This window comes from Molossus molossus, unplaced genomic scaffold (genome assembly GCF_014108415.1).
Source record: "Molossus molossus isolate mMolMol1 unplaced genomic scaffold, mMolMol1.p scaffold_m16_p_14, whole genome shotgun sequence".
NCBI classification, from domain to species: domain Eukaryota; kingdom Metazoa; phylum Chordata; class Mammalia; order Chiroptera; family Molossidae; genus Molossus; species Molossus molossus.
In genome coordinates this window covers 11,445,082-11,455,702 of record NW_023425349.1, presented here as the reverse complement: position 1 = coordinate 11,455,702, position 10,621 = coordinate 11,445,082, and the positions used below count along the sequence as shown (strand labels likewise).

The 10,621-nt window shown below is 41.6% G+C and overlaps 1 protein-coding gene across 1 annotated transcript; it reads left to right on the top strand.

Moving 5' to 3' along the window:
- The first annotated feature begins 3,719 nt into the window (after positions 1–3,719).
- On the top strand, positions 3,720–4,658 carry LOC118629663 (olfactory receptor 1J4-like). The gene has a single exon (XM_036261186.1). The coding sequence runs from the start codon at positions 3,720–3,722 to the stop codon at positions 4,656–4,658; it is 939 nt and encodes a 312-aa protein (XP_036117079.1).
- The last annotated feature ends 5,963 nt before the right edge of the window (positions 4,659–10,621 follow it).

Genomic DNA, 10,621 nt, shown 5'->3' with positions numbered 1-10,621 from the left:
TTAAATCAGAACCCCACTTTGTTGATCTCACAGATCTGATTTTCCATTTGAATGTCTGAAAATGTTAAGGTCTCCTCAGATATAAGCCCTAAGATAAATGATGGCATGTTGAATGTACTTGGTAAACATTTGTTAACCATAATTTCATTCTCTTACTAATGATGCTCTCCTTTATGAACAATTTTTGATTAGCAAATGCTAAATCAATTTTATTACTTATTTCTACAACTTTGGGGGCATAAGTGATACAATGATATACAGTTCCATTATCCATTATTTGAGGAGATTTTTGGAAACCTTTATGTTCTGGGACCATAACCTCAGGTCTTAACATACCCCAGAATCTAAAGAATTAATTACGTTATTTCTCTACACAATCTTCTGAAGACTAAATGGGTTTTCTTTGCAACCTTATTGGTCTATTGAAATCAAAGAATCCAAACTGCTTGTCACTTAAATAAGAGGAAATGTATTACTCTCCACCCATGGGTATAAAATGTTACAGCTCTGAAGACGAAGGTCCCTTTAGATCAAGACCGGCCAGGAACACACACCCCCACCCCCCGCTTTGCTAATACTCTGTGGTTGATATTGCTGAGCCCGCATACATGGTCATTAACAAATGCATGCTTCATGCTGTCATCCTCTGTAATACGTATGCCACAATGCAGTGCATACTCTCTGAACACGTCATTGCTTCCCTACAAACGCCACTCCAGCTTCTGCACTGACTACCCTTCATGGACATCCTGCCTTCCCAAATGAAGAATGAAAGCAAATCTTTTCAAGCTTTTGTGTGCACAAGAATTCCTGGAGAGCTCGTTAAAACACAGGTTCCTGGAATCTACTACCACAAATTCAGATTCAGTAGTTCTGAGATGGGGCCCCCAAATTCGCATATATGATACTCCCACATTATAATGATGCTGTGGATCTGTGAACTCCAATTTGAAGAGCATTGGTGTAAGAAATTAAACCATGGACATTGTGGGGTGTATTTCTAGTGCCTTGCATGAATTCTGGGAGTGGGGAAAGTGGAACAAGGAAATGCCTAAATGATCTTAGTGATAGAGATATCGGTGGTTCATGTTGATATTTTCAGATTGATTCCAGCTGTGGTAAATTTCTTTTTCCAGTCTCTAATATCAGAGGTTCTTTCCTGCACTATCAGATGTTTTTGTCTTTTATATATAAATATATCAGATACTACATATCATGCTTTGTGTCATCACACCAGACGATATGTTCAAAGCACATGAAGCCAAAGCTTTGATAGCATTACATCCTGTAGCCATTGGTGGTTTGTTTTCATGAAGCCTATGGGATTTCGATGCGACTTGTCATTTGGCTAATGTTACTCAGAAACATTTTTTTTTTTTTAACTAACAATTAGTTCATCCAGGAAGCACAGTAAAATGTCCATTTGTTTCAAAGCACTATGATTTCAGAGTATCTGTATATCCGCAAAGGGACACTTGTGTTCTTGACAAGGCACTAAACAATTCTATGTTATAGGATGTCTTTTGTGTCTAAAAGCCATCATTTGATGTGCCATGCCCCTTGACATAAGCCCACAAAACAGCATTTATCTTGAATCCCATCCATATTATTGTTATTATGGGCATCCAGTTTTTACCCCAGTCTTTTCATTTATTTGTGTCTGCCCTGCGCAAAATACCATGTTTACCCAACTCCGTACATAAATATAAGACTTATTAGTACATAATCAGCAGGTAGAGTGACACTTAAGGCTGTGGTGATGCCCCAAACTCTAATCTATTTGAGGTATGAATTTGGAAAAACATTTGAGAGAGTATGATATTTGATAGGTGTGTGGAATATTAGATAGCAACGTTCCCTCATTATTCACTTATTTCATTCCATAAACTTTCACTTAGACTACTAGTAAATGAAAACCATCTGGCTTTGTTGACTGTCTTTCCACAGGGTTCCACTTGGACTTGCTTCTTCATGCATTTTCATGGGCATTTTCAAAGTCAGGTTCTGTTCTTTTCAAGGGAGCAGGACACAGGCACTAAGACAATGAAGCCCATTAGAATTCATGCTTTTGCAGCTATTACAGTAGCCCTCATCAGACCACTGACAAAAGGGAAGATTTCAAGGTGTAATATAATCTTTAATAAAGTTTATATTAATTTGTGTTAATTCAATAAAAGACTGACTTAAAATTTTAAGTAGATTGATATATTGATTTTGTATGCATTCTATGTATTGATATGCATAGAAGTAGAAATGTAAAATTATAATAATAATAAGATATTATAGCCCTGGCTGGTTTGGCTCAGTGGTTGGAGCATCAGCCTGTGGACCAGAGAGTCCTGGGTTTGGTTCCCGCTGGGAGCATGTACCAAAAACAAAAAAAAGATATTATAGAGAAAGAAAGCTATAACATACTGATTAAATAAATCCCATTCGTGGAAATAAAATTTTATGAATAAAAACCATTTTAGAAGGATAAAAAAATGAATACTGGAAGGGTGAAGACTTGGACTTTATCCTTTGTTTTCATGTCTACATTGTTTGGAATCCATCATGAAGCAGAATTCATTTTATAAGAAGCAAAAAGGAATATCCACTGGGGAGAAAAACCCCTCTCACACCCAGGTTATCACCTAACTAGGGAAACACAAATCTGGTAGTGAAGGGCCAGTAAGGAGGTCTTTCCACATCTCTTTTTGGGCTCATACTCACAGGGCATCTACCCTGATGTTCTACCCTGATGTTCTTCCTAAGGACAGTGCTTCCGCAAAGTCTGCCCTTAAAACCATCTGCCTCAGAATTAGCTGGCCCAACATATCATGAATGAGCATTTCTGAGGTGCAGCTTTGGTCTGCATCTTTAACAAGTTCCCCAGGTGATTATGCTGAACATCGAAGTTTAGGGACCACTGCCCTAGGGCATCGGTCCTGGAGGGAGTAAGAAGAAAACTGAGCAATTAATACATGTTTCATGTACGTCTCTAACCAAAAGCTTGGTGCCCTGTCCCCTTGGGTCCTTTCCCTGGTGGGTAGAGCTAAGTCTTCACACCTCCATTTCTGAAGCTGGTGAATTGAGAAAAGTAGATTCCAGGCTCGTGACTTTTCTCTCTGATGCCAGTAAAAGGTTTCAGACCCAGAAATCTGGTTTCTGGGTGTCCTACAGAGCTGAGAAACCAATCCATACTGCTGGAGGCCAGATGACTTCAACATAAAGTTCAGAGTAGAACTGGGTGTCTTTGTCAGGATCAGGTGGGTGTGTACATGAGCGCGTGCGGGCGTGTGTGTGTGTGTGTGTGTGTACAGTGATGCTCATCACTTCTCTGTGCTCTTGATGAAGGTACTTCTTATCATTCCTTCCTAAAGACAGGGATATCATAATTACCATTGACCAGTGACTCTCATACCTCTAACCCTGAACCTTGGGGAGATGAGGAATAGAGCCAGCTGCCTGCTCAATGGTGTCCTGCCTGTAATCCCTAGTATAGTCCCATACTTTCATCAAAGGCAATAAATCTTAGACTTAGGAAATATCTACTCCCTCAATTAATTTGCCTGAGTCCCATGAAAGGTGAGACAATGAGTTTCTTCACTAGAGAACTTTGCATTTTTAGCTTAATGGAATCAGTGTCACCTAATACAGTATAGGACATCTCCCAGGATCAATATTTGGTGATGAAATTTTTTCACTATTCTTGCATCCCCAGCAGACAGGACAGCGGCATGAGGCCTGAGAACCAGAGCAGTGTGTCTGAGTTCCTCCTCCTGGGGCTCCCCATCCGGCCAGGGCAGCAGGGCGTGTTCTTCACCCTGTTCCTGGGCATGTACCTGACCACAGTGCTGGGCAACCTGCTCATCATCCTGCTCATCAGGCTGGACTCTCGCCTGCACATGCCCATGTACTTCTTCCTCAGCCACTTGGCCCTCACTGACATCTCCTTCTCATCTGTCACTGTCCCAAAGATGTTAATAAGCATGCACACTCAGAATCAATCCATCCCCTATGCAGAATGCATAGCACAGATGTATTTTTTCATATTTTTTACTGATCTGGACAATTTTCTTCTCACCTCAATGGCATACGATCGATATGTGGCCATCTGCCACCCTCTCCACTATATGACCATCATGAGAGAGAGACTGTGTACCTTACTAGTAGCTGGATCCTGGATCTTGTCCTGTGCCAGTGCTCTGTCCCACACCCTTCTCCTGGCCCAGCTGTCCTTCTGTGCTGATGACACCATCCACCACTTCTTCTGTGACCTTGGTGCTCTGCTCAAGCTCTCCTGCTCAGACACATTCCTCAATGACCTGGTCATTTTCACAGTAGGTGTGGCTGTCATTACTCTCCCACTAATGTGCATCTTGATCTCTTATGGCCACATTGGGGCCACCATCCTAAAAGTTCCGTCTACCAAGGGCACCTGCAAAGCCTTGTCCACATGTGGCTCCCACCTCTTGGTGGTATCTCTGTATTATGGAACAATTATTTGGCTCTATTTTATCCCCTCATCTAGCACCTCCAGCAATAAGAACATAATTGCTTCTGTGATGTACACAGTGGTCACTCCATTGTTGAATCCTTTCATTTATAGCCTAAGGAATAGGGACATGAAAGGGGCCCTGGAGAAACTCTTCAGCAGGGTTATGGTCTTGTCTTAATGACATTTGGTCATCTTTATAATAGACACATTTTTCCCTGGATGCCAGCCCCCTAATAAGAATGGAATAAGTGTTCGGTAAATTATTGATAACTTGAATTACATCCTGTTAACAGTTAATCTCTCTTCCTTGTAATTATTTACCATGAATTGTGAAATCTGACTTGATATTATTGATTATTGCTCTGATCTATTAGACTGAGGAACTGCATAGCTAGTAGAATTTATGTCTCTCCTCTTATTTCCTGGAAATTTGTTACTTATTTTTTAAAAAAAGATTTATGGAGGAGGTAAAATTGACATATAAACGTTGTATGTGTTTATTTATTTATTTATTTATTTTATCCTCACTCAAGGACTTTTTTTTTGCATTTATCTTCAGATAGAGCAGGAAGGAGAGAGCTAAGAGAGAGAGACAGAGACATTGATGTGAGAGAGACACATCGACTGGCTGCCACCCACACAACCCCAACCTGGGCCGGGGACAAACTGCAACCGAGGTACATGCCCTTAGCGGGAACCAAACCCGGGACTCTCTGGTCCGCAGGCCGACACTCTAACCGCTGAGCCAAACCGGCCAGGGCTAAACGTTGTATGTGTTTAAAGTGTACAACTTGATGTTTTGATATGTATGCATTGTGAAATGATCACAGCCATCAAGCTAATTAATATATCTATCACCTCCACATAGTTATCCTTTTATTTTACTTTTGTGTGCATGATGAGAAGATGTAATTTAAGATCCACCCTCTTGCAAATATCAAGTGTACAGTATAGTATCATTAATAAAGTCATCATGCTTTACATTAGATCTCAAGAATTATTCATTTTGCATAACTGAAACTTTGTATATTGTGCTAAGTGAAATAAGTCAGACTCGAAAAGACAAATACAGCATGATCTCATTTATAGTCCAAAATAGTCCAATTCATAGAAGCAGAGAAGAGAATGGTGGTTTCCAGGACATAGGGGAGGGGAAATTCAGTGATGCTGAGAATGTATTGCTTTTTATGAATTGTTGGAAGATACTGGCTAATAAGACTTCCATGGCATATAGAGGTTACAGAATTGGGAATGTGTAAAGTATCTCCTTTCCTTTCCACACCTCCCATTCAGTGCTCTTTCCATATTTTCAGTTACTGATGGTGATGATGGTGGAGCAGGAAAAGAAATTGCATAGCATCCTTTATAGCTCCAGGAAACTACCCACTCTTACAAGTTTAGCTGTTCCACTTAAGGACTCACAGCTTCTTCTGGATTCTAGAAACACTGATCACTCTTATGAACTACCATAACCTTCATTCAGCAGTTCACTCTCAGAACAATGATCTATGACGCTTTCTGACTGCATGTGTGAGCTTCAATCAAGACACAGGCTCAATCCAGTAGGGAAAGAAGACAGAAAGCATCCATAGTCTGGAGCCTCCTGTTACCACCCCCCACTGAAACTGGTGACTTTCTTGTTCAATCTCTTCATTATCTATCTTCCTGAAAAATCCTTTGTATTCAGCTTAGTGACCCCAGGTTTGTACTCTGAGCCCAAGTAATCTAACTTCTTTGTCATCCTGTGAAGGGCCACATGGTTCTCTAAATTCAGACTGTACTGAGTTAAGAATAAACAGGATCACAAACACTTGTGAGACTCAGCACTATGTAGCTGTAAGAAAGGAGCACCTGGGAAAGACCAGTCCCAGTTGCAAGCTGTGTCTACCAGAGTGTGTGGCCTCGGGCAATTTACTTACCTCCCCAGAACCTCAATTTCTTCTTCCGCGTACACTGGAAGAAGAAATAAATGAAATGCTAACTTTGGCTTAGTATTACAACTGACTGAGAATAAGGATTATCAGCTTTCCTTCCCTATGCATCAGAGGTGAATTTTGGAGCAGAGCTTGCATAGATAACTCCTGAGTTATGGTGACCATGGGAGCATGGCATGTAAATCATAATCCCAATTCATAGGTAATCAGCTGTCCTAGGATACAGCAACACATCTTCTCTGGCTTGAACTAGAATCAAATAACTAAGTAACAATAAATGAGTGAGTTGGTAGGTGGGTAGATGAGGAAAGACAGTTCAGAAGAGCATCTTACTCTCTACTCTTAATATTCACTCAGAGAGTTGTCCTTGACCTGGAGCTGACGAAGGTGCCTTTTAGCATCCTAGCTTATTTTGTGGAAAAACAAAAAGTGCCCTACACCCCCACCTTGCTCTGCTAAGCTGCAGGCATCCAGTTTCTTTGTCTGCAGATTCAGTCTCAGCCAGTTTCAGAACCAAACAAAACTTGAGTAGGGCTGGAGACCTTCTTGCTAGTCTAGAGGAAGCATGCTTTGGCTGGCCTGGACACACCCATGAACATTTAGCTCAGTTTCTCTGCTTGCACTCCAGTTCTGTTGTTTGGATCCCAGATCATCTGCTGGGCCCTGTGAGGCCCACCCTCTAAAGGGGTAACACTGTTATTCATATTTTTAGCCATGGGCTAGTGAGTATGCTCTGAATGGGTTTTTCTCAAGAAATGTCAAGTCCAATTGCCTGTTGAGAAATGTTTTACCACCACCTGTCCTGCTACAGTGGCTTTCCCTGGTTGTAGATAGCCCAATGCAAACCAGTAGGTGCCATATTGATTTCAATATGTGTATAGAACTTCTGGAAGTTGCTTTGGAGCATTTCCCCTCACCATAACAGGGCTGCCTCATGACCTTCCCCAGTGAAGCATCTCAATGGGTTGAGAAAAAAGTTTGCTATATTTTTTAAAATCATGTGTGATGTGGTCCCAAGTTTACAAATACTTCTGGAAATTAATAAGCACTGACACTTCAACTGACCAGTTTGTATCCTTCTCAAATGTTAAAGCTAACACTAATCATCTTTTTACTGATATACAATTTATTTCCTCTTGTTTTGATAAATATTTAGTATAATTAGATTACTGATTCAGTTCGAAGCTATCATTTTTATTTTTTCTTCTTTTTTTATCCTCACCCGAGGACACTTTTCCATTTTTTGTTCAGGTAGAGTGGGAGGGAGAGAGAGGAACAGAGAGAGAGAGAGAAACATCGACGTGAAAGGACACATCGAGTGGTTGCCACCCGCACAACCGACCAGGGCCGGGGACAAATTGCAACCGAGGTATGCGCCCTTAGCGGGAACCGAACCTGGGTCTCTCAGGACCACAGGCCGACACTCTAACCACTGAGCCAAACCGGCATTTTATCTTCTTTTTTTATGTTGGGGTGACATTGGTTTGCCACACCACACGTTTCAAGTGTACAACTCAATAAAACATCATCTGCACATGGAATCATGTGCCCATTATACTCTTTCAAAGTATAACAATAGACAGATTTTCTTCAGTGAGAAGAATCATAACATCACAGAACCAGGAGCTCCAGCATTGACACTGTAGTTTGGGATGATATATAATTTTACATTATATATATGTAAAATTTCAACTCTGACATATAAGTTTTAAGAGTAAAAAATGATCCTATTTCGTCACATATGAAAAGTGAAGAATTAGGATCACTTAGCTTTCAAAAGAAAAACAGATAACCTTAAGTGTTGCATTTATTATTATCTTTGAATCCAAGAGTTGTTTTGTTTGTTTACTTAGGAAGAAGCTATAAATGAAATCAGGAGGGAACTCAAATATACATAATATTTAATTTACTTGTCATTAAGGATAAAAAGTTAGAGTTAATACCAGAAAAATAGTGAGACTTCCCTTTTCTCTTTTTTAAAATATGTTTTTATTGATTTTTTAGAGAGAGAGAGAGAGAAACATCCATGTGATAGAGAAACATTGATCAGCTGCCTCCTGCACGCTCCCTACTGGGGACCAAGTCTGCAACCGGGCATGTGTCCTGACCGGGAATTGAACCAGAACCTCTCAGTCCGTTGGACAACACTCAGTCCACTGAGCCACACCAGCTGGGCAATAGACTTTCCTTTTTTTGTCGATTCTGTCATTCTAGCCATTTAGCAAGTGAACTGCTCTGTGTCGGACAGTGTACCCAGCCCTGGTCCTACAGAGCTAGATAAAGACACAGCATCCACGCTAAAGAAGGGAACATTCTAGTACTGTAGAGATAGGTGAGAGTATTAAAAAAGTGCTTTAATATGCCCTGGCCAGTTTGGCTAAGCGGTTGGAGCATCATCCCGCGAACCAGAGAGTCCTGGCTTCGGTTCCCGCTAAGGGCACGTACCTCGGTTGCAATTTGTCCCCAGCCCTGGTTGGGGTCATGTGGATGGCACCCACTCAATGTGTCTCTCTCACATCGATGTTTCTCTCTCTCTCTTCCTCCTTCTCTTTCTCCCGCTCTATCTGAAGAAAATGCAAAAAAAAAAAGTGCTTTAATATAATAATAATAATAATGACTGCTTATTATATAGGATTACTGTGTGTCATGCACAATATTAAAAACTTTACTTGTATTCTCTCTTTTAATCCTCATAATAATCCTACAAAGCATATACTGTTATTGTCTGCATGTCTCAGTAGAGGAAACTGAGGCTTAGAGACAATGACATACGTATAATAAAGGGTAGCGGCACAACGGAGGATATAGTTCAGGCTGCCTGGACATCAGTGACAGCTTTACAGGAGGAGTTCTTCAGAATGTTAAAGGATGTTCAGGATTATAATACATAATGGCAGAAATGGCCATGCAGGCAGAGGGAACCAGGGCACTGAAATACCAGGGAAATGTAAAAAAGTTGGTGCTGCTAATGTAGATGTGTGTGCGAGTCAACGGAGCATCAAGAGATGAGTCCAGACAGGCAGACCAGGGCTCTATTGTGAAGGGGCTACGATGCCCTAGCTTAGAAGTCGCCTTGCAAGTGATGGAGTGCCCTTGGCTGGGAATGGGGTAAAGTAGAGATGAAACCTGGAGAAGGCTATTTGTGTTTTAGAAAGATAACCAGGAAACCAATGTGTGAGATGGTTTGAAGAGCCTTGGGGCAGGGAGCGCAATTAGAAGGTCATTGCACATCCAGGTAACAGATGATGTGTGTTTGAATGAAGATAACTGCACAGAGGGATAGAGAAGGGAGGACCTCTGAAGGTAGACCAGACAGGTCTTGGTAATTGATGTGAAACAGGTGGTAGACTAAAGCAGGGTTCTTGATTTCTGCCTCCGAGCTGATATTTAAGGTGAGGCACTTTGAATGATTTTGATTAGGTTTAACAGTCTTATGGAAGTGAGGGAACAAGTTTCTGACCACCTGCTTTTTTTTTAATCCTCACCTGAGGACATTTTTCTATTTTTTGTTCAGATAGAGTGCGAGGGAGAGAGAGGAAGAGAAAGAGAGGGAGAAACATCAATGTGAAAGGGACACATTGAGTGGCTGCCACCCGCATGACCAACCAGGGCCGGGGACAAACTGCAACCGAGGTAGATGCCCTTAGCGGGAACCAAACCCGGGTCTCTCTGGACCGCAGGCCAACGACGCTCTAACCTCTGAACCAAACCGGCCATGGCCCACCTGCTTTTTAATAAAGGGTTCCAAGCAGGGAAAGGGCAAATACCCTAAGTAGTCAAGGGGCACTAGGAAATTCTTTTTTTTTTTAAATCCTCACCCAAGGACATTTTTTTATATATATTTTGTTCAGATAGAGTGGGAGGGAGAGAGAGAGAGAGAAACATCGATGCAAAAGGGACACACCGAGTGGTCGCCACCCACATGACCCAACCAGGGCTGGGGACAAACTGCAACCGAGGTACGCGCCCTCAGCGGGAACCGAACCCGGGTCTCTCCAGACCACAGGCCAACACTCCCACCGCTAAGCCAAACCGGCCAGGGCAGGAAATTCTTCATCACCACCAACCCCCACACTGGTCCCAATGAAAAGCACATCCTACTCACATTACACCACCAAAATGCAAAGAATTATAAATAATTGCACTTCCGTGTGAATTATTTTAATGTCAACATTACATTAACCCTATTTGAAATGGGTGACCTCAA